Consider the following 25,527-nt stretch of genomic DNA (forward strand, 5'->3'; position numbering starts at 1 on the left):
ACTGAGCGCTGCAGCGCACCGCTGAATTTAACAACGCACCCTGTCTGAACTTTAGAAACAGCCTTTGCTTTAAACTTTATATCCGGTCTACTTCGATGCAGCGGCGTCACTATAGAAACGGACGCGGGCAGTCACTGTAAACGAGAAGAGGATAAATACACTGAACCCCACAGAAAAACATGGATGCAATTGTACCCAACTTTGAAAACTACGGGAGTGACGATGAACGGGAAACCGAGGAATTCATTTCAAAAGAAATCGAAGAATATTCTAGGTACCAGTACCAATATTTTTAGACCATTTAAACGTCCTGAAATTATTATTATTATTATTATTATTATTATTATTATTATTATTATTATTATTATTATTATTATTATTATTATTATATCTAGACTTGTATTTGCAGGAACTGACCGATGGTATTTTGTGTTGGCGTGACCATGTTAACAAAGTTAAGCTGGCTATGTTTGTTCAATCAGTCTAGGATAGAAAATCAACAAAACCCGGTTGATGGATTTATTATAACGTCCAGGCAAATTAGAAAACTATTTCAAAATTAAGCTTCCACTTCGATGGTGAAGTTTTCCTGTAGTAAGAGGACCATCTAAACGACATATATATATATATATATATATATATATATATATATATATATATATCTATATATTATATATATATATATAAAAAAAGTTTTTTTCCGGGTATTGGGCTTCTTCAGCTGTTTAAAAACAAACATCCTGAAAATAAAATTTTTTTTATAGTCTTTTTAAAATCTTTTGTGTACATTTAAAAAAACACCCTTTCTTTCAAAGTATATATATATATATATATATATATATATATATATATATATATATATATATATATATATATATATATAATAGCATATCTCTTTTTGTATTCATATTTCCTTAGATATTCCCTAGCAAACAAGCTGAGATTTGGCTACTTTGGAAAAGATGAGTGCACACAGACTAATGCCACTGAAATACTGCAAGTAAAGGATCTGGCTGAAGTTACAGATACTTTAGAAAAGGTAATGACATTTCCAGCATGATTACACATTTAAATGTGGGTACTGGAATAGCTCAGTTGTTGTAATGTTTTCCATAGTGTCGACATTTAGATTCATGCAGTCCTAGTCTGGTACAATGCTTTCTAACAAGTATTGGCAATGATGAATAAATGCAGATGGGTATATTTGTTGCCTGTTGTACCATCCCGCTCTCCTAGAAAATGGATAGCATTTGCTTACTGAAGAGGATCTGTTCAGCCAAGAATAGCCTTGACTGTATGCAATGGAAGGTAATAGAATAATTGCAATAAAATAGTATATCTTATTTGCCAACTCTCTTAAGTCATTGTTGGGGGATTTATAATACTTTAACACAATGCGTAGTATAACGTATACTTATAACGTAGTATAGGATAATGTTTGCTTGAAGCTAATTTTGTTATAAAAATGTGGTTGTGAAAGTTCTTAAACTATCTGAGCAATAATGGAATAAAAGAAGAGTACCATACACGTTGAAAAAAGAAAGAAAAAAATATACAAGTTTATATGCTAATTTACCACTTGAGGCAAAAATCGCTTTTTTTCCTAAAAGAAAAGCATTCTTGTTGGTCTGGTGCAGTGCTTTGTACTATTCCTCTTGTTGTTCTTGGTATAAAATGGAAATTCCATCATTGTGAATTGCAATAAATTGGATGCACAGGAAGAAACAATCTGTTTTCATTACAATTGTGCTGCCCTCCTAATGATGAGGTCACCATAGAGTTTAGAATCCTTTCTTTGTTGGTAGGACTGGGATAAAACCTGCCATAGGGTGGGTGTTTTTCCGGATCGCACACCAGCATGGCAAAGCTGTCACTTTTTCCTCTGGTGGCACAGGGGGTAAAATAACACACATTCTTGGACTCAACCCACTGCTTGCAGAAAAAAAAATCAGAGGCTTCTTCAGCTTCTTCTCTCCCAGCAGGGATCAGCATTGAGTAAAGTGAAAGAAGCAAGAGCACAGCTTTGCTGTTCACTGAATAGGAACCCTCCTGTGTCTGAATATGAAATGTGCCATACGATGGTTTCATTGACTTTTTTACTAAGCCTTTGCTCCAGTGCAAAGTTTGTTGCCGTTTTTGTTCTCAGAATAATAAGATAGAAGAAGGGTGGTTTGGAGACTTTTCACTGGAATATTGTAAAAACTTAGTAAATATGGCTCTTTACTTGAAAAGTTTGGAAGAAGCAGCATTCAGACTACTTGATGCATTCCAGGGATGGATACATTAACTTGCTTATTTAACAGACTATATTATAAAATGTCTTACCTCACAACTCACAGTAATGCATGTGAGATGCTGGTCTGTGATCTTTACATAGTTTTAACTGTTGAAGTGTGACCCAAGCTATCCTTTTATTCTGCATTTCACGTGACACTTTTTTTTTTTTAAATTGTTGTTTTAAAAATGTACAATATGACCTGTAAAGCTTCTGTTTACTGAAACGCTATGCATTGTTTAAACAGTAAAATAATATGCATAAGACTATTTGTCTTACTATTTGAGAACTTACTAAATTAGCAAATTATAACAGATTATTTATTCTTGCAACAGTGGCCTTACTAAATATATTCCCCCATGATATTTTGGTAACTGGGTTTGTAAATAATTCCAGATTTAGCACTACTGACTGTGGTTTGTGATACGTATAGTTTAATATGATAATCTTCATTTTACTATGAGAGTAGTAAGTTAAAGAAGTAAAGTGATACAAGCCATCCATGGGTCTAGGTTTCAACTGTTTAATAATTCAGATGAGCTCCTTTTATTTTCAACAGCAAATTACAATATATAAACTCAGTTCATTATGAAGTGCCCTGCACATACCTTGCATCATGCTGGGTGGAGATATGGGAGATCTGCCCTGATAAAGCCGTGCAATGCTGCTTCTGAAAGGTCACAAGGCGAGTACCAAGAAGTAGCAGGGAAGGCTCTTGACAACACAAGACATATGATTGTGTTCCTGTGTTATTCCTCCCTGCAGGGATAAACAAATTGATAGGCCAGCAAGTGTCTAGGACAGGGTATCGTAACTTTTTTTTTTGTTTGTTTATTTATTTATTTTTTTGTAACCTGAGGTCCACTTTTTGATCTCCTACTGCTGCAATAGTGCAACATAACACTTGATGTAAAAACAGTAAAGCTTAATGTAAAGTGTTCATACAGACAAACATTTTGTACATTGTGGCCCGCCTTTGAACTACTAGCCTAGGTGTATGTAAAACTGAACACTGGGAGCCCAATTTGCAGCTTTGTTTTTCTTGTCATTATTATTGCCTCAGAAATACGGTGCAAAATGGTCTCACAAAAACGATGCTCTAATGTGTATTTATTTCAACCTAAATCAAACACAAATTATGAAAGTAAGATTTTTTGACTAACATTATGGCATCACATACTTGGGTAAAGATCTCTCTTAAGTCAGTCTGAAATGTTCATTTTGTGAGGGGCAGGTTTAAAGGCAGGACTTTACAGTAGTATTGGAATGAGATCTAACTTTCATAGTTTTTAAAGGCAATTGGATTTATGAAGTCATTATTGCTGATGTGATGACTGTCAGAGTTTATTAACTGAGTTCATCTTGTGTTGTGATCTTTCCAGGGCCCTAATAGAAAAGTGGAAAGAATACTCATGGTTAAAAAAAATATTTTGAGAGAGTTGAAGCTACATGAAATGTTTTTTTTTTTTTTTTTTTTTTTTTTAAATTGTTTAGTTGATAGAAAATCTTCCTTATTCTACCTTATATTGATATCTACCTTAAAATGCGCTTATTTTTAAATATTAACAGGGATTACAACAATTTGTACTAACTAATGGGGATTACAACAATTTGTACTAACATAATAAACCAAAACATAAATGTAGATTAAAATAATCTTTCTTGACAAGACAAGAAAAAATAAATGTAGATTAAAATAATCTTTCTTGACAAGACATCTATCAGAAATGAAGGTGCTGTAACCCATAGAGCATGTTGACAATCAAAGAAGAATGAAAACAATCTAACAGGGATTTCATCTCGGGCACAGCTCTTTTTGACCAGGCTCCAGCAGTTAAGGGTTAAAGTGAGTTTCTTGAATGCCTGCTAGATTCCTGCTGTGAAGCTGCTGTTTCCAGTTATTCTTAGGGGCCCTCTGCATCCTCTATTGTTGTGATCTCTGGGGATAGATCAGACCACCAGAGTACCTCAGCTGTGAACTGTGGTTAGTTTTATGCGATAATGGCATTATTTTAGCGAAAAATATCACAATTAACATGTATCTATCTAATCTATCTATCTAGAAAACCCAGATACATAACGTACACATTTGATTTTCCGAGTACATTAAACCTAGAAAGGATGACTGGACACCAAAACATGTTTTAAAAATCCATCATAATGGGTTATGAGGAAATGTTACCACCAACAAATAATACAATCGCCTTAAAACAATGATTACATTTCATCACGTGGAAGTAATAATGAATTATCAGCCGTCTGAGATGCTATATAAATGCCTGTAGTCAGTTTTGTAGCTTGGTTGAACCACGGCACACAGTCATAGTGGTTTTCCAGTGAGACAGAGGGCAGTGTGGTATTTGAAGATCTGAAACAGTATTTTTCTCTGTGTATTATATTAGGAAATAATGTCCCTGAAGAAGGAACTGGAATTACAAAAAACATTTTTACGGACCGACTATGAGGTAAAGCTTCAGCAGCAGTCTGTGTCCCTCGCCACAAGAATAAATGACAGGATGCTGGACCTAGAACGGCAACACCAAGAGGTACAGTATGTATTCTTTCAGTGTACCCATCTTTCCCCAGGACCGTATGTTGGATTTGCAGAAGGGTAATACCAGTGTAATAAACATGTTTGAATTGCTGGGCTAACAATGAAATCTGTTGCATATTAGAAATAGTTTGGAAATGACAGAACACATAGCCCCAGTGATGTCAGAAAGCCACCAGTTGTTTTTCATCATATAGATCCAGTTATGCGCTATGGTTATGTGAAAGTTTGAAAATTGGGATGTGATGTTCCAAAAATATTTTCCACCTAATTTCATAAAGAATAAATAAATACATAATATTCAACTGTTTTTAATGACTATTTGTGGTATACAATAAGTTTTTAAAGTGCAGCAACAACATTATAATTAAGCAAGACGTGAATAATTTGTTTATGTCTTGTACAACAATTTTTGAAATCATTGTGGTAATTACATGTACTTCTCCAAATAGATGGTCTTTGTATTTTAACATTATTCCAGCTCTGTAATTTCTGTTTATAATTTGTTACAATAATAAGAATATTCATCAGGCAAGAGCTTTACTGTTTACTGTCTTCCTTAATACACTTGATGCTGGACTTGCTTGTAATTGTTATAACTGCAGCGTGTATGATTTTAGGTAATAACCTGGGCCTAATGTATTATTTTGTCTGAATCCATTTAGAAATGTGCAATGCTGCGAAAGTCTTACAGGCAACAGCTCCATGATGCAATTGCAGTGCTGCGAGGCAGCCACAAGGTAGGGATCACTATCGTTGAGATTTACAGATTAGAAAAATGATGGTGATATCGGTTAATTGAAACATGTGGAAGAAATAAACTGTGATGCTCCAGTGCCAAGAATCTTATATAAAAGATAATTAGGCAGATTGGTTTTTAATTAAACATTATCTGTTGTCCTGTCTCTAAAACCAGGCTTACTGTATTGATGTCTGCCTTCTGTTACGAGTATCTTAAAAGCTAAAACTATATCTTAAATGTACCTTTTTTTCTAAGTAACTCACCTGGGAAATGTTTGCAGTTATTCACAAATCTGCTTAGAATCGTAGGTATACTGTTATTGTGTCCTGATTGAAATAAAGTGATCCCAATGGATTGCATTTATATTAAACCTGCTATTCTGTATCGGTGCCAGTGTGTCTGCTCCTTTGAGTTCTTATCATGAGGCTTCTCTTATTTTCACAATGTGCTTTCTGCTGCATTTGCAGACACCACAAGACTTGAAGTTGATATTGTTTCAATATTTGGATTTAGCATCAAAAAGATCACCTAGCTGATTTTTAAATCTAATCTAAAATTAATTTTGCTAGGGGTTACAACATTCCAACAAAGAAAACTGTAAATATGACCAGGGGAGCAGTTACTGTAGAGTTATGTAGCTGTACATAGTCTTCAGATTCTCTCTCTCTCTCTCTCTCTCTCTCTCTCTCTCTCTCTCTCTCTCTCTCTCTCTCTCTCTCTCGCTGTATTCCTTTATCAGACAATCTTGTATAAATTAGAAATGTAAATTAAAATAAACAGAAAGTAGGTTAAAATAATTTTGTAATTAGCAAATGCATTTCTGAAATGAGAATATTTCCTTATTGAAATAGAAACACTACCCAGGAAACAAAAAGGATGGATCTGAATTGAAGCCACAAAGAATGCGGGAACTGATTAATGAGCTCCAGCAGAAAGACATTATAATTGAGTCTCTAAATGGACAGTTGCAGGAATGCCAGAGTGGGAAGGAGGTTAAGGTAACTATATGTTATGATTTAATTGCAATCATTTTCAAAATACCACCCAGGCTCAACTTGATTTTGGTCTATTTTAATATTCTAAAGCGTGGATGGCATAAATATCACCACCCTTTAACGTAAGAGATGCCTAATGGTGTTTTCATTCTTAACATTGCAAAACCCAGTGAAAACCCAGTAGATTGAAGTCCATGACTGAACTGGTTTCTAAATTTAAAGTTGGCAGTATTTAAATCTGCGGCAGTATATAAATCTGCTCCTGCATCGCCTGTCACGTCGTGTGTGGTGTGAAAGATACTTATCATAAGTATATGTTCTATTCATTTTGACGCATCACTGCACAGTGCCTCTTGCCGCATCACTTCTGGTGCGTAGCAGCCTTAATGATGGCATTTCTCTCAGGTCTTACTAAAAATACGTGGGATTTCTGACAAGTATTGTCATTGTTGTTTTCTTGTGCCAAATCTACCTACATTTGTCAAAAAATGCTTTCAGATTTTCCGAAGGCATAGCAAGCAGTGCTTTGTATTGTACTGAGAGAAATCACAGTCTCATCACACCTTCACTCATGTCTTTATCTTATTATAAATAATTGAACATAAAGGGTTAATTAATAAGATATTACGTGTCAGAAGGTGAGGTGCCTTCATTTAATTACTGTTTTTTAATGGGTTTCACCAGCCCTCTCCCCACTCTGCTTGCTCTTAGTGTTTTAGTTTTATCAAACCAAAGACTGCTGCTGTGGGCAGATGGTGGAAAGAACACCAGCACAAAACCTGCCACTCAAAGTGTAACAGATGACTGTAGCTACAGAGAATTGTCCCTTTGTTCATTTTGCTAATGAGGGTACTCTGCGACAGGAGACTGAATAGTTAATTATCTGCAGTTCTGCTCTACAACACATGGTGGAGCTAGAGCTAAAGGATACTCATTCAAAGCACAGGCTAAATTGCTGCTTTATCAGGGGAGAGACAACTCAGTTTCCCTCTAAATTATTATTGTGATCCGCAGATAACAAAAACACATTTACCGTACATTGTTAAAAAAACATTTGTCACGTGTTACTTATAATAAATCCAATCCTCATACAGTATGAATTTAAATATTCAAGTCTATAAAGCAGATGGACACACCCCTTAGTCTGGTTACTTAATGTTGTACTGTATAATCAGCTGTTGATGCTAAATCTCTGCCAAGGAAATGACGCCCAAGCTTATTAAACTGACTAACAGTTGCTGTTAATCCTTATTAAACGTTTGTTTTGTTTCTGATACTTCCATCTTTTTCATGTAGTACTGTTTTTGTATTTTGGACGACTGGCTCAGAGCTAAATGAAAAACACAAAACAAAGACAAATCTCTTTTTAAAGATATTTTTGTTTATTAAGAACTTCTTCAATTATGAGGGTCCCACACATAGGCTGTAGGACCCTTTGCAGTGGTTTTCCACTAGCAAACCTGTTCAGTGTTTTGCTTTTGGTGTTAGTTGCAGGATTGTAATATTCCTTGTAAGCACTGATTAATTTTTATAGTCACATTTGTAAATTGCACATACTCTACATATGATTGACACTTTATAAATCAGAGATTGTTGTTGTCCATGGAAAATGCCACCAATAATCTTTACATTGATAGGTCACTACACTGACCTGCCATGGGAGAATAGACAATTTTGCTTTATTTATATATATATATATATATATATATATATATATATATATATATATATATATATATATATATATATATAAATGTGTATTAATTAAGAACCTATTCTGTTCATAAACAGAAAATACAGTTTATGTTGTATAAAAGGGGCTTGTCTCCAGTTTGACAGTCCCCCCCATATTCTGTTTTGCTATAGCAGTAGGGTTGCAGATTAACATTCTAATTTATGGATTAACTCAAATCATAACTGTAGGATATTCTCCATCTGTACAGTTCTGGATTACCTAAAAAGTCAGTTAAAGATTAAAAGACTGGTTAATATAAAGAGGATGCTTGGCAAGGGAAGTATCAGATAGAAAAATAAAATTATACCAGAAGCTACCTCCCGACATGGAATTATGGATGGATTTTTTTTTTAAAGAAAGTGAGTGTTGTAATATTATATTATACGTTAATTTAAAGAATAATGTATCACCGTCTGTATATAATAAGGCTTTTGGTAAAATATAAAACATGAGAGAACAAGCTTGAGTGATATATATGTGAACCGTAAGGTGTAGTGTATTCGTTATATTTACTTGAAAATTATTTGGTGAATTTTTTATTCTCTTTAATTTTATTTCTTTTTTTTCTTCTTTTTAAATCCAAATAATGTGGACATCATTAAGATATTCTGGTTTCTAAAGCTGTTCTGTGGTGAAGTCAGGGAAGGCGTTGCTCTTGGTGAAGTCGTGGAAGGCGCTGCTCTTGGTGAAGTCAGAGAAGGCGTTGCTGGTGGTGAAGTCGTGGAAGGCGTTGCTCTTGGTGAAGTCAGAGAAGGCGTTGCTGGTGGTGAAGTCAGGGAAGGCGTTGCTCTTGGTGAAGTCAGGGAAGGCGTTGCTCTTGGTGAAGTCAGGGAAGGCGTTGCTCTTGGTGAAGTCAGGGAAGGCGTTGCTCTTGGTGAAGTCGTGGAAGGCGTTGCTCTTGGTGAAGTCGTGGAAGGCGTTGCTCTTGGTGAAGTCGTGGAAGGCGTTGCTCTTGGTGAAGTCGTGGAAGGCGTTGCTCTTGGTGAAGTCGTGGAAGGCGTTGCTCTTGGTGAAGTCGTGGAAGGCGTTGCTCTTGGTGAAGTCGTGGAAGGCGTTGCTCTTGGTGAAGTCGTGGAAGGCGTTGCTCTTGGTGAAGTCAGGGAAGGCGTTGCTCTTGGTGAAGTCGTGGAAGGCGTTGCTCTTGGTGAAGTCAGAGAAGGCGTTGCTGGTGGTGAAGTCAGGGAAGGCGTTGCTCTTGGTGAAGTCAGGGAAGGCGTTGCTCTTGGTGAAGTCAGGGAAGGCGTTGCTCTTGGTGAAGTCAGGGAAGGCGTTGCTCTTGGTGAAGTCAGGGAAGGCGTTGCTCTTGGTGAAGTCAGGGAAGGCGTTGCTCTTGGTGAAGTCAGGGAAGGCGTTGCTCTTGGTGAAGTCAGGGAAGGCGTTGCTGGTGGTGAAGTCGTGGAAGGCGTTGCTCTTGGTGAAGTCGTGGAAGGCGTTGCTCTTGGTGAAGTCGTGGAAGGCGTTGCTCTTGGTGAAGTCAGGGAAGGCGTTGCTGGTCATCAACTGTAAATATTAAAGCTGTAAACTGCTGTAGTTTACACATGTGAAAGTTTTTGAGTAATAATATTTAGTATTTATTTATTTTGTGTTTATAAGAAATAAGCCTCACAGTAATATCAAAATACAGCTTTGGCCAATTTTACTTCATAAAGCCGAATGAAACCTGCTAAATAATGTTATGGCAACATATTGAATTACATACCACTTTGCAATTTTCCATATGGATGGAAAAATTAGCAATTTAAAAATATTACATAAAATACTGTACTACTATTATGACTTCTGGTAGATTTTTTACAATATAATGTTATAGTTGTTTTGATTACATGATGTTAAATAAAAGATCTAAATTATGTTCATTTTAAATGATTACAGTGTTCTACAGAAAGTTTCAAGGAACACAAAAAGGTCAGGCTTTCTCCCTCTGTTCCGAAAAAGTTTTATATTCTATAACCAATTTAAACACATACGTAATAAAATCATAAACGCAGCCTTCCAAATTAAAAACAATACATTTAAAAAAAAATGTAAAAAGAAAAGTATTTAGGCCATGGAGTGCATATGCAAATGTCAAAGCAAACACGCCCCCTAAAAAGTTGACTGAATACTTTTGTTGTGTTTTGTTCTGAACTCCTCTTATAAGGTAACCACTTCTGACGGAGAGATTCTAACAGGAGCATTCAATTGCTTTGAACGCCTGCACAGTTTATGTGTGACAGGCATGGAAAGCCATTTTAATGTTCAGAATATGAATGGCCTCCGGGTGGCTCCAGCACAAAGTGGAAAACCAACTGCGTAGATATCACAGGACCTGATGGACTCCATGCGGCTTCCAGTCTGCAAACTTCACCACATTGACATGTGATGTGATCCTTGTGACACTGGCAGCACTGTCACTGGGGAATGGTACAAAGGCAACAAGCCCCCCTCCTAAGCTGTGCACTTTGCAAACCCCCTGGTGCTGCCCAAGCAAACTCCCCCTCCCTGCCTAGTTACGAAGAGCACTTGTTAAAAGCATCAGGGAGAAATGTGGGTGGAAAGGCCCCAGCTGCCTCCGTGGACTTCCATAATAAATGGACCTGAATGACAGGGGCACACAAACAGTATGATATGTATTATTCCTGTCAATAAAAATGTCCCCATGAATTATGGTCTTTGTATGTAATGTACTGGCCTCTTTCTTCCGGCAAAACTCTTTTAAGCCCAAGTTTTCCTTTTTGTGCTTTTCCTATTATTATTCTGCATAAATCATAGGCGGCAGAAAGTTGTACGATAGCTTTGTTTCTGAATACCACTCATATTTGCCACGCAGCTTGATTTGTGTGCCTTTTGTTTTCGCACTCTGGAGTTAAAAGGGGGTTCTGTAATCTTTCAGATTATGCTTGAGCCAGAAGAGGACCCTGAAAAAGAAAGGCTTGAAGAGGAGAACGAGATTTTAAAAAAGGATGTTGACACACTGCAAGAGAAGATTGAGAAAATGTTCGACACACTTCAAAACCGAGAAATGCAAATAAGAGAGCAAGGTAAAATTAACCAAAATATATCCTGGTGTAGTAATATTGTACATTTGAAAACAGATTATTGCTTTAGATCAGTGGTCTTCAAACTTGTTGAATAGATGACCTCTTTTATATAGCAAGCCTCTGAATTGACCCCCTTATAGAGTAAAAACACATTTTTTATAGTTAGAGCATTTATTGACTGTACATAGTTAAATAATGTTTTATACTTTAAAAAAAAAAAAAAAAAAAAAAAGATACATTTGAAATGACATATATATTTGTAAACATTTTCAAATGTCCGGATTTAATTTGTACAGCTAACTGTTAAATAAGATAAGTTGTCAATTTGGTTTTTAAACAGAACCATGCCCTGCATTTTAAATGATATGCTTAGTGTAAGCAAAGGACGTTCAGTCAGTTAATACTTTTGAAAAGAAGATGGTGAAAATGTGCCTATTTAAAAAATAAATACTATGCCTGTTGTGAAAAAAACATCATAGTGTACTATAGCTAGTAGTAAGACACATCAGTAGTCATTTTCAGATATGTATTTTCATAGGAACATGTAAGAAATAGTAAATATTTGACAGGTGCATTTTGACCACAAAATACATTAATGCAGGTGCTTGAGTTTATAAGTAATGATACCTTTTCCTTTATCTCCTTTTCCTTTATTCCCTCACTGAGATAACCATATGAATAAACCTTGTTTCGTATCTGTTGGCCAAACAAACACAGTAGCAGTGTGTCCATTAATTTATCTTGCTCCTATTGGGGGGGGGGGGGGGGGGGGGGGGGGAAAAACAAATAGGTTTGCCCACACAAACCCCACACTTTTCTACTTAATTGGATTGAACACAGAAACAAGTAAATATTAAAAAGATGAATTTGACAGACCATATTACTTATTGCTGTTTGTTATCTAATTTAATGGTGCATCCCATCTTTTGATACAAAGTTCTTTGAGGAGATAAAGAACCACCTGCTAAAGCACTTTACATTGGCTGTGACTAACACTAAGGATGTCCAGGGTTAGTATTGATGAAGAGAATTGGGCACATAGCCACACTTGGCCCTTGAACTTACTCTTCATATCTATCGGTCCAGCCGGCTGAACAGCGGGATGAAGCCAGTGAATGTCAAGGGCAGTTCTTAGGGTCACAGTTTTGCCAGGACCTCTGTCCACTGTGGATTCAAGTAGCCTTTTCATGCCCATGTCCTTTTATATTCAGGCTGAGTACAAAAGAACATGGGCATGTAATTTCATGGTCTGCCTTTTCCCTCTTTTGTTTGCAGAACAGAATATTCAGAAAATGAAAGAAAAAATTGAAAAAGATCAAACCACAATAAACAAGGTACTGGTCACCCTTCTAAAGATCATTAGTTGTTTTGTTCCCTATTCGGTGACAAAGAGCATCTGCACACAGTAGTTCTGGGAATTGAGTGATTAATGTTCAGTTTTCTTGGAATCACAAAGATGTGATGTTTTTGCATTAGATGGTGTGCCAAATCATCAGCAGATAGCAATATGGCATTATTTTAGTTTCTGTAATTCTTGCGATTCATCTTATTTCAGAAATGTTAGGAGCTAAAGTGAGAAATCAGCTTCCCTCGGGACTGACAACCTGAATTGTTAGAAAAAACAACAACCTTGCTGTGTGGTTTGAAATGCAATGAAAGTAACAAAGACAATACAGTGTAATGGAGCTTCCTTGTCTACAAACTGTACTTTAGGTATAATATATACATAGGGGCTGGACCTTTTCAATTGAATTAAAAAATCTCATCCTTTTGTTCATAAAAGATCTAGCTGCCTCTGGCTCTTACGTCACTACAAAAGATGCAATTCCCTCACTATACAAGCAAGAGCACTTGCAAGCATCCGTTCTGTGGAACAAACATAAACGTATGCTTCCCAAACCTTAATAAACGAAATACAAAAGCAAACATACTGTTTAACACCATCAACTGGCCATCTTACCTTTGTATAATGTCCCCCCAAAGTCTCAGTTATATTTGTACTATCTTGTATATTGCGTCCATCCTATTACATTTTTTTTGTCTTTATCTTGTATATTTTATCCATCCTGTTTCATTTTTGCCTGGATCTGTATTTCCTCTATGTATTCTTTTCCAACTCGTTACTAGGCATATAAAGACAGCTTTATTTAAAACAGCAACATTATTATCAGCACAGTAAGAGTTTTGTGAAATCTAAGCAGAAACATGTAGTCTAAAGAATGCTTATCTGCAACATTCAGAATCTAGTGTGAACCACACAAAGGTGCAAGTGGTCTTCAATACTGTACTGTATTTATACCCATCTGTGGATGCATATCATCTCTGGGAGAGTGTTGAGGGGGATATAAAGTCATCTGCCCAGGTATTGGTATAATACACTTCAATTGTGTGTGCATACAGGATACAAGTCATGCCGATCTACTTTCTCTTGTTACTAATGGCTCTAATTTTGAATTTGCATCTGTGGCAAGGGATGGATTATTATATATTGGCAAGTTATCTCCACTAGTTTTAATTACAGGAAGTTTGTCCTATTACCGTATTCATTTTTTCTCTTGTATGATCACTGTGTTAAAATCATCAAGATCTGTTTCTTATTAAGGTGATGATTCATGTGAGCATACTTTGAGCATCATGTATTAATGCATTGTTTATATCATGCTCTAACACTGAGATTATTGTTACATTTCAGTTAACTGCTACAAATGAAAGACTGAAAATGGACCTAGAGGAAGAAAAAGATACAGCCAGAAGTTTGGTGAGTTTTTCTGACTGCTACCCATAATTAACACCAATTAATAACATTGCATGTACTTTTTACATGTTAAAGTAACAATGGGAAAGATTTTCAGAAAACCTTGTTATTTCTAGAGAGAATATCAGAGAGATTTCTAGGTAAATAAAAGATCCTGTTACGGTTTAGAAGATCTGCTCAGATATTTTGTTGCACTATGTTAGCTTAATAATATTTAGGTATTTGCATGCTTAAATAGTCTACTAATGATCCTTTTGAGGAATTAACATACTTAAATGTCTGAAGTGCCTTATTTATTTATTTATTTGTATGTATGTACATTGTGTTTGCATTTGCTGATTACACCGTGTAACATTTTTTTTTTTTTGTTCCTGGGTAGTAAGTGTTATTTCCTAATTGCTTATGCCTCAAAAATATAGAAAATGGCTATTATTCCCCACAAACTTTGCTTTTGTGACCAGGACAGTGATATTTAAAAATATCACTATTTCCAATGGGAAAACAGGCAAATGTGTGTCTTTTTGTTCACATAAAGTCAGAAAAAAACAACATATGAATCCAAATTAATATGTATTTATACTAAAGTAATACAAAAATGACTACAAAAGATTTAGAAGTGAGTAGTTTTTCGAGATTTGCGATTATACTGTATTTACATGATCACAACACATTTCTGGGAATGGTTACATAATTATACTAATAAGCACTTAATAACATGCAGTTGGTCTACTCTTTAGGTGACTCAAGATCTAGACAAAATGCCAATGGTGTAATCAGGAGTATCAGGAGTAAAAATTATAATGACGTTTGACACAACAGCTTTCTGAGAATTTGACCCTAATATGTGTTATATATGACTGGAATTGTTTTCTTTTAAATTATGGATCATGAAAAAATATCTTTTATTATGGATAATTAAAAAAAAAAAAAAAAAAAAAGGGTCATAAAAGCAGGTGTTGATGCACAAAAAAAAACTGATGTGCCTTGTTCACTTTGAGCAGTTCCATGAAGAAAAATTATGAAAAAAAAGTATTTTGCTCTATTTCTACTTTGTATTTATAATTTGTATAATTGTATGTTGTCAAAGGTATATTCCATTAAAGACATTTCCTCACAAAAGGCTCAAAATGAGGAAAGCATATTAAAGCATCATTCTTCATTCAGATTCACAACATCATATTGAGATCAGGGGTTCACTGAACTCATTGGGTCCAAAGCCAGTGAAGGTTTCTGGTGAACGAGAACAGCCGGCACATCTATTCTAATTTTGATGTGGTGAAGAAATTGCAATGTATGAAAACTTTGTTCATTTTTTTTCTTATTTAAAGTCAACTGTGCTGCTTAATTGTTCAGCATTTTTGGATGAGTGTCAACACACTGCAGCTCTATTTTCTATTTTATATAGTTAAAAAAATTAAACAAAATGGGGGGGGGGAGCCTTAAGGCTTCCTGCAGGCTAATCTTTTCTTTGCCTTTCTCACTGCTTCTCAGCCTGTGGTTCTCACTAGGTTGCTTGCTGATCAGCTGTGGCAGAGGCACTTTTGTGCACGTTTATTATGCTAAGTGAAAAGAAAATGATCAGCCTGACATAAATAGAAAAAATGAATGAATACAATATTTTTCTTCTGTATCATAAGAAAACCAATACTGCTTTAGATATTGTTGTTTTTTTACTTTATAACTACCCGGCATCACAGTTGTGCCAAGTTAATTTAAGGCTACTCATCTGATTGAGATTGTTGCACAGTAAAATGATTGATTTACTCAGACACTTGTACTGTGTAGCAACTGGTAAATGAAGCATATTAACTCTGTATTTTTTTATGGTTTCTTATCAACTTGAAACAGAGAATGCCGAAGTTAATAGTTACACGTATCAATGTGATCCATCGTATTGTAAATAGTGATAATACATTTACACCCTTCTTTAATCAGGGATTTGTAGAACACCATTTGGTGACCCAGCTTTGTCGGCTGTATTTGATGTGCATTTGGAAGGTATCAGTTAGATCTTTTATAACTATGATAAAGGATAATGATCTTTTTGATGGTAAACCGTGTTAGGCCATATGCAATGCTGATAAAAATCCAGTGGTTAAAGAAAAGGGATTGTAACCAGGAGGTTCCCGGTTCGAATCCCGGTTCACTCACTGACACTGTGTGAGGCTGAGCAAGTCGCTTAAGCTCCTTGTGCTCCTTCCTTAGGGTGAGATGTTGTTGTAAGTGACTCTGCAGCTGATGCATAGTTCACACACCCTAGTCTCTGTAAGTCGCCTTGGATAAAGGCGTCTGCTAAATAAACAAATAATAATAAACAAATAATAATATAACTATTAACAGAATTACTGTACAGTAAGTATAATTAATGTACAGTATGTAACTTGTCAATAAAGCACAATAGTTTACATTATAGTTGTAGAGTTCTATCATATTTATTCTCAATATCGTGTTGTTGATAATAAGGGTTAAGGTCATCTAATTTAACAAATAACACCTATATTACAAAGTCAGTTCAAAACAAGACATCACAAGCAGTCATGTTTGTTATAATTACGACAGCTGGATATTTCCAACTGTGCAGATGTTTGTCAACCTAAAACTCTACTACCCTATTATAATAATGTAATATTCACTTATTCTCAATTATTGCACAATATAGTGTTGTGTTAGATGCTTAAAATGTTTGTTCTACATTAATCTGATCAATAACCCCTTTATTATCAACATAGGAAAACTGGTCTACAATCATGGTCACGCATGAGCAGACTATGTTTCCACCCATGGTGGTCTATGGACAGTCTCTGTTCTAGTCAGTGCACATGGGCACTCAGGCAGAAGAGAAATGACCATTGATGTCAACAGATTAGCCTCAACATGAAACAGTACATAGCATTGAAGCATGTGATGCCCTGTGTTGCTTTGAACCTTTTGACATCTTTCTTATATATATATATATATATATATATATATATATATATATATATATATATATATTTTTTTTTTTTTTTTTTTTTTTGCATTTTGCATTTTGCTTTTGCATTTTGATTTAAAAAATAGCACATAAGCCAATCCTCAGCACATTTTACCAGCACTGAGAAATCAGTAGTACAGTACTAGTCATACAGAAATTCTGTAGCAACCCCAGCAGTACCACCACCGTCCAGTTGCCAACTCAAGAAAATCATTGCCCTAACCCAACACAAAAAATATATAAATAAACTTAAATATTTTTGCCTGTTGCCACATATCAGCATCTTCTGCATTTCTTTGTGATTTTGCAAATAAAACAGTTACATATTAGACATCTTTTAAATATTAGCTTCATCCATCCCCTAGATTTTCCTGTAAGAAATGCACTGAAACGTTAAAATGGGAGTTGATCTTTGTAACTTTGTGGTCAGAAGTCAAGTGGTTAGGCTGGGGCTGTTAAGTCTTTTCACCAGGAAAAAAGCTTACATCCAACTGTGCTATCTGAGCACAACACTAGGAAAGGCTATGGTTTGTCACTGGAAACCTCCCTCGCAGATTTAAACCTATGGAAACAAATGTTCTTTTTTTGTTTCCATAGTTTTGTTTTATAAAATAATTGTTTTTTAAGGGAATAAAATATCTCAGCTGACGCGATCCCTCCTAAGAGAGGTGGTCTTGGTATGGTTGCCTCCACACTCAGTAGTTTGCTTATTTTGCTTCAGTGTGAAAGAAAGTGTATTCGGTTCATTTGTGAATGCATCAAACTATCAAGTGTACCAAACAGGGTCAAACTCCCGGAAGCTGTTGCTGTAAATATTCCAGACTTGGATAGATATAGCACTCTGGTAAAAACAAATAATTGAATTAATGAATAAATTATTACTTATCTTGAAACTTGAGATGGGTTTGGAGATATTACCATTATTTGGTGCACAGGAAGATAGGTGTTCTGTTTCCTCTTGTGCAACTGTACAAATATTCTACCATTCCTGTCATGCCTATGCCTGTGTTGTGGGTGTATTTTGTCCACAAAATGTGTTAAATACCACACCATTAAAACACAAGCAAACTGGATATTCCCCATGGCTGTAAGCATTTTAACTTCCTAGCATGCGCTTTCAAGGAGATCATGTGTTCTCAGCACTCTTGCTGATGTGTAGAGTAAAAGGGAAATGTTCTCAGCACGCTTGTGCTCTGTACGTTTACAAGCGTGCCCATTGTGAAAGGGCCCTTCATGTATGTCAGGAAAAGGGATTCAGTATCAAGAGTCTGTGTTACCAGCATATTGTCAGGTAGGGACCACTCTTCACAATCTCATGTGAGGCTAGATGGATCAGTCAGTAGATCAACAATTATATCCACACACATTCCATGACAGTCAGACTGTGAGGCACTATGGCTTGTCAGGTAGACAGCACTTGACTTTACCATTTAAAAAAAGAATTGAAAGCATTAATGTACTGTTGTTGCCTTTCTACAGTTATGGAAACAAAAAGAAGATTTTGAAGAACAAATGCAAAAACAGCTAGAGCTTTGTATGAAAAATGTAAGTGATGCATTTCTGTTTTATTTAGTTTACGCTAAATGTTTGACCAAGAGAATCACTAAACATACGTGCAACTCCTTTTTATACCCTTTGCTTGGTGTCAAAATCATGGAATGTACACCCATGTAGTGTGATCTGTGGTTATGGTGATGCTTAGCCTATTGTAAAACTTGCACATTCTGTTTTCACCCCAGGCAGATCAGTATTTTCCTTGGTTGGTGTAACTGCATGGCGCTTGGCAAAACCACTACGTTGTTTGCTATTGTTAGCTGAAACCTAAAATATATTTCCTTTTCTATTTTGTTCTGTTCATCTTCAATATAATATATATAAATATATATATATATATATATATATTATATATATATATATATATATATATAGTCATATTTTGATTTTCTAAAACAACAAAAAATCATGACAATTGATACTATCCAGACATGGCTAATGTTGCACTTATATGTCTCTTGAAAGACAAGTGCTGTGCAATCTATGTTATTTTACCTTTTTCACCCAATCCTCCTTAGACGAAAACAAACCCTTGTACTGTAACTGTCTTTCTGGAGGCTGTTTTGTTTATGTAACACAGTAACACCAAATTAACAAAGATACATGGCTTTATTCAGATTTGTCATGTGAATTAAAAAAAGGACAACAAAACAGATCTGGTGCCCTAGACAAGGGGATTGTCCAAGCTGTGTGCATGTCACAGTATTCTATACCTTTAAATACCTTACTGGTGTATCAGGAAGGCCAGAGGTAGCGGTAATGCACACGCTATATCTCTTTTGTCAACAATGCAATGTAATGACTGCACAGTGTTTGATATTTGTAACCCATATTATAAATAGGACATTAACTAATGAGCATTGTCTTTGTCATTGTGATTGTGTAAATGTTCCTTTTCAAGTGGGTCTGTTTTTTAAAACTACTTTAGTGGTAAAATGTAAGAGACCTCGAAAAGGTATAGTGTAGAGTGGTTCAGGGGTGATGTGGTAGAAAATCATGTGCGAAGTCACAAAGTGTTACAGTATTCATCTTCTGGAAGGCCTATTTATTTTCAGTATTTTCAGCCCTGTATGGTATTATTTACTTGAACTCTGCCTCATCATTTGCATAATTCTGTTCTATTTAAAACATGGTGAAACATATTAGACCAACACCATACTTGAATTTCTAATTCCTCTTGTCATACAGGCAGAGATTAGAGTTGGACTGCTTTGTGAATGATGCAGGTGGTTTGAAACAAGGCATTATCCTAGATCTGGCATTTGATCACTTCGTACACACACACTGTTGATTTCTTTATTGTTGAAACACCATTGAAAAAACTGTGAAACATGATAAAGTTTCATTGTTTGAGCATAATGGCCTGCATGATTAGAATTAAAAAATGGGTAAGGTGTGTACTTCACATTCAAACCCTCATCTCTTCTCAGTTCATATCTCTTTTATGTCTCTTAATATCTGCATTATGTCTTTTGAAGATTCCATCAATGAGTTCCAATCAAAACAGTGGCAGGTAAAGCCAGCTGTATCTTATCTGAAGCCACTGCAGTGGCTGGTATAAGCTTTGGTAATACCTGAATAATCAGTTTGGACCAAGGCTAGATGTGTCCCATTTTGTCAACCACAGGTGTCTACCTCCATACATTCTGGGTTCAGTATTTCTAAAGCATTATCCTCCCTGCAGATGCATAGGGATTGTGAGTGTTAGAAATTGTGAAATGTTCTTGTCATGTTAATCGATCAATCTTTATTTTATATAGCACCTTTCATAGTGGACCACCATCACAAAGCGCTTTACAAGATACCTTTGCACTTAAACAAAAGTGTTTTTCCAAAAGCAATAACATTTTGCTGAAGTAAAAAAAACAAACAAAAAAAAAACGTTTCAGTAGTTATATTATTTATGCAAACATTAGGTTATGAGATAAAATATTTAGAAGAAACAACACAATGGTTTCTGTAGCTTACTCCAGCATGGTGTACCAAAAGGGGTTCGATTTGTTTATAGCAACTGTAAAATCTATTTACTTGTAACTTCTCCTTGCCACAGTTTTTCATTTTAAATGGTTGACTGTATATGAATCAAACCAAATTTTGTGGACGGATACATCGTAATACAATGCATCACCACCTCTACCTACTCATTCCCTGTCATATGAGAGAGCCTGCCAACAAACTGAACTTTTATTTGCTTCATGATTAGTTACAAGCATAAAGGCATTAGCAATTTCCATAGATAGAAAGCTGTGATTCACAATGCACAACACCACAATCTTAGTCTGAAAAGCAAAGCTAGATCTTTAACTACTCCCATTTTGTAGATGCTTTCATGGTTTCCTAACAAAGTGAGTTGTTCAAGAATCTACAAGTGGTTGACATGCCCTTCAAGACCTGCACCCTCGAAACGAACTAGCATATAGACACAAAGGCATTATGCATACTAGACACTAATTTGGTGTGATTGCATTACATGATTTAATAGTAATTTCTGTGAATAACATTTTCCAACATGCAGATTGGTTGAAAAGTGGGTGGGGGGCTTTAATTCCTATTTTCTAAAAGGAAAAAAACCCTGTTTATTTTATAAAACCATAACCAAACAAGCAATGATATAATTCAGTGTTTCATAAGCACATTCAGATTGTGTTACTCAGTCTTGTCACATTAACACACTTCTTAGTAACAGTCTTGTTGAACTATAGTTGGAGAACATATTTTGGTCAATCCTTTTCCGTATGATGCATTTACTTTTATCAGTGCCATGACTTTTATGCGTACTGTGCATAATACAAAATCCCTGGATATCTAACTGTTCTCATTCAAGCTACAACCTTTGTTATATCAAATTAACATATAATACCTTTAATGAGACTACTTTTTCCCACATATCTAGATGTTGTCTCAGCAAGAAAAACAAGCTAAAATGGTGACTGATTTAGAAAAGGAAAAACAAGATTTGCTGAATTTGCAGAGGAATGCAAAGCCAGCAGTTGTTGTTGAACAAAAGGTAAGAATGATCTTGTTTTGTTCTATGTAAACAAACTGTGATTCATTCTAATTTGGTTTACAGTATAATCTGTTTCTCACAAGGTAGAAATTTGTAAGCCTGAGAACACGAAGGACATTGAGCAGCAGCAGAGGAAACAAATTGCTAGGTAGGAATGATAATGAAATATGGCTTAACATCTGAAGAAATGAAATGTTTTTGTTGAAATAGGAACCTAAACAATATTCAAATGTGTTTGTTTTCCACAGCCTCAAAAAGCAGTTAGAACTATTGAACCGTACATGGGAAAAGAAGTTTTCTATTCTCAAGCAAAGGTATTATGAATAAGCAACTTAATTGTACACTGGATAAGTTTAATTCCAGTTAGTGTTCCTAATGAGACCTGTGTGTTTCTAGTTTTCATGCAGTAAAGAATGAGATGTACCTAAGGCAGACACTGGAGCGACAGGCAGCCTCACTTCATTCTGCCGCCATTAGTTATGTGGTATGTATTGTTTTTTTTAGTAATAATTTAAAGGACTGCTTTGATTAAAGTATAATCCTGCTGCTGTGGAAGGAGGGTTCAGATTCAGATGTATTTTACTGGGATAAACACATCCATCTTGTGGCTTGTCTTGTGAACTTGCTCCATGCAGATCCTAACTCACTGGCCAAAACAGCAATAATTGGTTCTGTTGAATTGAAAGCATATTTGTTTCCATACCACAAATAGACAGCTTATGTCATTTAAACAACTGGTTGTAGATATGGTTTAAATACATTAATATCAGCTTTTCGTCTGGTTACTGTTTAACAGTAGCTGCTGGAGAGGCTTTGTACAGTACCATGAAAAAGTATTTGCCCCAATGTCTGATTTTCTGCATTTTTACATATTTTTGACACGGAATGTTCTCAGATCATCAACCAAAATCTAATATTAGATAAAAGGGACCCAGAGTGAACAAATAACACAAAAATGTGATACTTATTTATTTATTAAAGAAAGTTATGCAACACCCAATGCCCCCGTGTGAAAAAATAATCGCCCCCCAAGACTCAATAACTAGCTATGCCACCTTTAGCAGCAATAACTGCAACCAGACGCTTCCTCTAGTTATTGACCAGTCTCTCACAGCGCCGTGGAAGAATTTTGGCCCACTCCTTCATGCAGAACTACTTCAGCTCAATGACATTTGTGGGTTTTCAAGCATAAACTGCTCGTTTCAGGTCCTGTCACAACATGTCAATGGGGTTTAGGTCTGGACTTCGATTAGGCCATTCCAAAACTTTAAATTTCTTGTTCTTCAACCATTCTGATGTACACTTGCTTGTCTGTTTCGGATCATTCTCTTGCTGCATGACCCAGCTGCGCTTCAGCTTCAACTCACGGATGGGTGGCCTGACATTCTCCTGTAAAATTCTCTGATACAGAGCAGAATTCATGGTTCCTTCAATGATGGCAAGTCGTCCAGGTCCTGATGCAGCAAAGAATCCCCAAATCATGACACTACTACCACCATGCTTGACTGTTGGTATGGGGTTCTTACTGTGGAATGCAGTGTTTGGTTTTCGCCAGACATAACGGGGCCCTTGTTGGCCAAAATGTTCCACTTTTGACTCATCTGTCCATAGAACATTGTTCCAGAACTCTTGAGGATCATCCAGGTGCTTTTTGACAAACTTGAGAAGAGCATTCATGTTCTTCTTAGTGAGCAGTGGTTTCCGCCTTGCTACTCTGCCATGAATCCCATTTTTGCCCAGTGTCTTTCTGATGGTGGAGTCATGAACACTGACCTTACCTGAGGCAAGAGAGGCCTGCAGATCCCTGTATGTTATTCTAGGGTTCTTTGTGACTTCCTGGACAATTTCACACCTTGCTCTTGAAGAGATTTTGGCAGGACGGCCACTCCTGGGAAGATTCACTACTGTCCCAAAATTTCTCCATTTGGACAATATGGCTCTGACTGTGGTTTGGTGGAGCCCCGAGCCTTACAAATAGCTTTGTAACCCTTTCCAGACTGATAGGCATCAACAACTTTTTTCCGGAGATCTTCAGGAATTTCTTTTGATCGTGGCATGATGTGCCTGTAGAACCTGTGTGCTGACAACTTCACTCTGATGGTAAGGGCCAAAGTTAGTCAGATTTATATTGGGCAGGGCTGGCCCGAATCAGGCCTGATTGTTAACCAAATTATTCAAACAGCTGACCCTAATTATCCCTTTAATTGGGTTGAGTTATCTAGGGGGGCAATAACTTTTTCACACCTGAAGATTGCATGTTTGATTACCTTGCACACCAAACAAATGATAGTAGTTAACCAAACTTTGGTGTCATTTTTTCTGTCAGACTCCCTCTATATACTATTACAACCCACAAAATGATCTGACCAAATTCAATGTGAACAATGTGTAAAATTGCAGAAAATCAGACATGGGGCAAATACTTTTTCACAGCACTGCACGTCTGGCCCCAGTTCAGAATCAGAAACACTACCGGTCAAATCCGGATCTCTTTCAAATAAGTACCAATTAAATTGTAAGAGATGTTTTTTAAATGCATTTTTATATATTTATAAGAGTTATACTTGCTGTCACCAGCTGCATATGTATTTTAAACTAACAAAGTTTACATCATTCTTCTAAATCTCCATTTAACTCAATTTTTTGCACACACAAGATTACAACTATATTTTATTTTGATAAATATATTTAGATCAAATGTCATTGATAGATTGGGGGACACTGTACATGTGCACAAAAGAGATTGGGTTGAAATTGTAAATTTCTGACCCAAGGTGACAGTCGTAAAATGGTACAGATCAATACACTCCCAATTTGTAAAGTTTCTACACTGCCAATGTCTGTCAACATCAACCCAGACGAGGAAAATAATTCTACAAATATAAAGTTTATAAAGCTGTTTCTATACATGCATACTGTAGTACAGTATATCAAAATGTTTAATTTTCTGACAAAAAAAAAATCAAAACATGATCGGTAAAATGTTCGTACATAGTGAATACATCTTTAATTTAATCCAAAATAACTATGATAGGTATTTATCAGGGAATATTTTGAGGGTATATACCATTGTGATGGGGTACACCCTGCCCCTCTGTGTATGTATGTGTGTCTATATATGTGTATATATGTGTGTGTGTGTACGGTACCAGTCAAAAGTTTGAATACACCTGCTTGAAACCAGGTTTTTCATGATTAACTATGCTTTTAACTTATAAACTTGTCTATAAACACTTAATATTTCATTATATGATATGTGTACTTATATAAGCTGATAACCATAAGTGAATTGCATTCAAAAATTTAATTTTTAAATAAAAATTTAATGTGATTTCCTGCTGAAACTTGTTAACTGAATGCCTTGTGTTTGTGAGGCTGTTATTAAAGCAAAGGTTGGCTATTTTGAGGAATCCAAGATTTAGAGACAATTTTCAATTTTCTTGAACATTGCTTTGATACTCCTTTTGTTTTGCATATTGTAACATGCGTTTTCATTTTCAAGTTTTTACAGAAACGTGTAAGACGTAAAACATTGTCAGTTATAAAAAAAACCTAGTTTCCAGCAAGTGTACTCAAACTTTGGAGTGTGTGTGTGTGTGTGTGTGTGTGTGTGTGTGTGTGTGCATAGTACTGTGCAAAAGTTTTAGGCAGGTGTGAAAAAATGCTGTAAAGTAAGATTGCTTTCAAAAATAGACATGTTAATAGTTTATATTTATCAATTAACTAAATGCAAAGTGAGTGAACAGAAGAAAAATCTACATCAAATCCATATTTGGTGTGACCACCCTTTGCCTTCAAAACAGCATCAATTCTTCTAGGTACACTTGCACAAAGTCAGGGATTTTGTAGGCATACAGTCAGGTGTATGATTAAACAATTATACCAAACAGGTGCTAATGATCATCAATTCAATATGTAGGTT

At 35.8% G+C, this 25,527-nt stretch overlaps 1 protein-coding gene across 1 annotated transcript in view; it reads left to right on the forward strand.

Moving 5' to 3' along the window:
- The first annotated feature begins 3 nt into the window (after nt 1-3).
- c4h10orf67 (chromosome 4 C10orf67 homolog) overlaps nt 4-25,527 on the forward strand; it is a 50,257-nt gene continuing 24,733 nt past the window's right edge. The window contains exons 1-13 of the mRNA XM_041246555.1: nt 4-274; nt 919-1,039; nt 4,678-4,821; nt 5,492-5,566; nt 6,420-6,566; nt 11,171-11,318; nt 12,594-12,652; nt 14,011-14,076; nt 18,524-18,589; nt 21,492-21,605; nt 21,689-21,753; nt 21,854-21,919; nt 22,002-22,089. Of these exons, the coding sequence (XP_041102489.1) occupies nt 180-274; nt 919-1,039; nt 4,678-4,821; nt 5,492-5,566; nt 6,420-6,566; nt 11,171-11,318; nt 12,594-12,652; nt 14,011-14,076; nt 18,524-18,589; nt 21,492-21,605; nt 21,689-21,753; nt 21,854-21,919; nt 22,002-22,089 (1,254 nt within the window). The 5' untranslated portion in view covers nt 4-179. The remainder of the gene's footprint in view (nt 275-918; nt 1,040-4,677; nt 4,822-5,491; nt 5,567-6,419; nt 6,567-11,170; nt 11,319-12,593; nt 12,653-14,010; nt 14,077-18,523; nt 18,590-21,491; nt 21,606-21,688; nt 21,754-21,853; nt 21,920-22,001; nt 22,090-25,527) is intronic.

Source organism: Polyodon spathula, chromosome 4, assembly GCF_017654505.1.
Source record: "Polyodon spathula isolate WHYD16114869_AA chromosome 4, ASM1765450v1, whole genome shotgun sequence".
NCBI lineage: Eukaryota > Metazoa > Chordata > Actinopteri > Acipenseriformes > Polyodontidae > Polyodon > Polyodon spathula.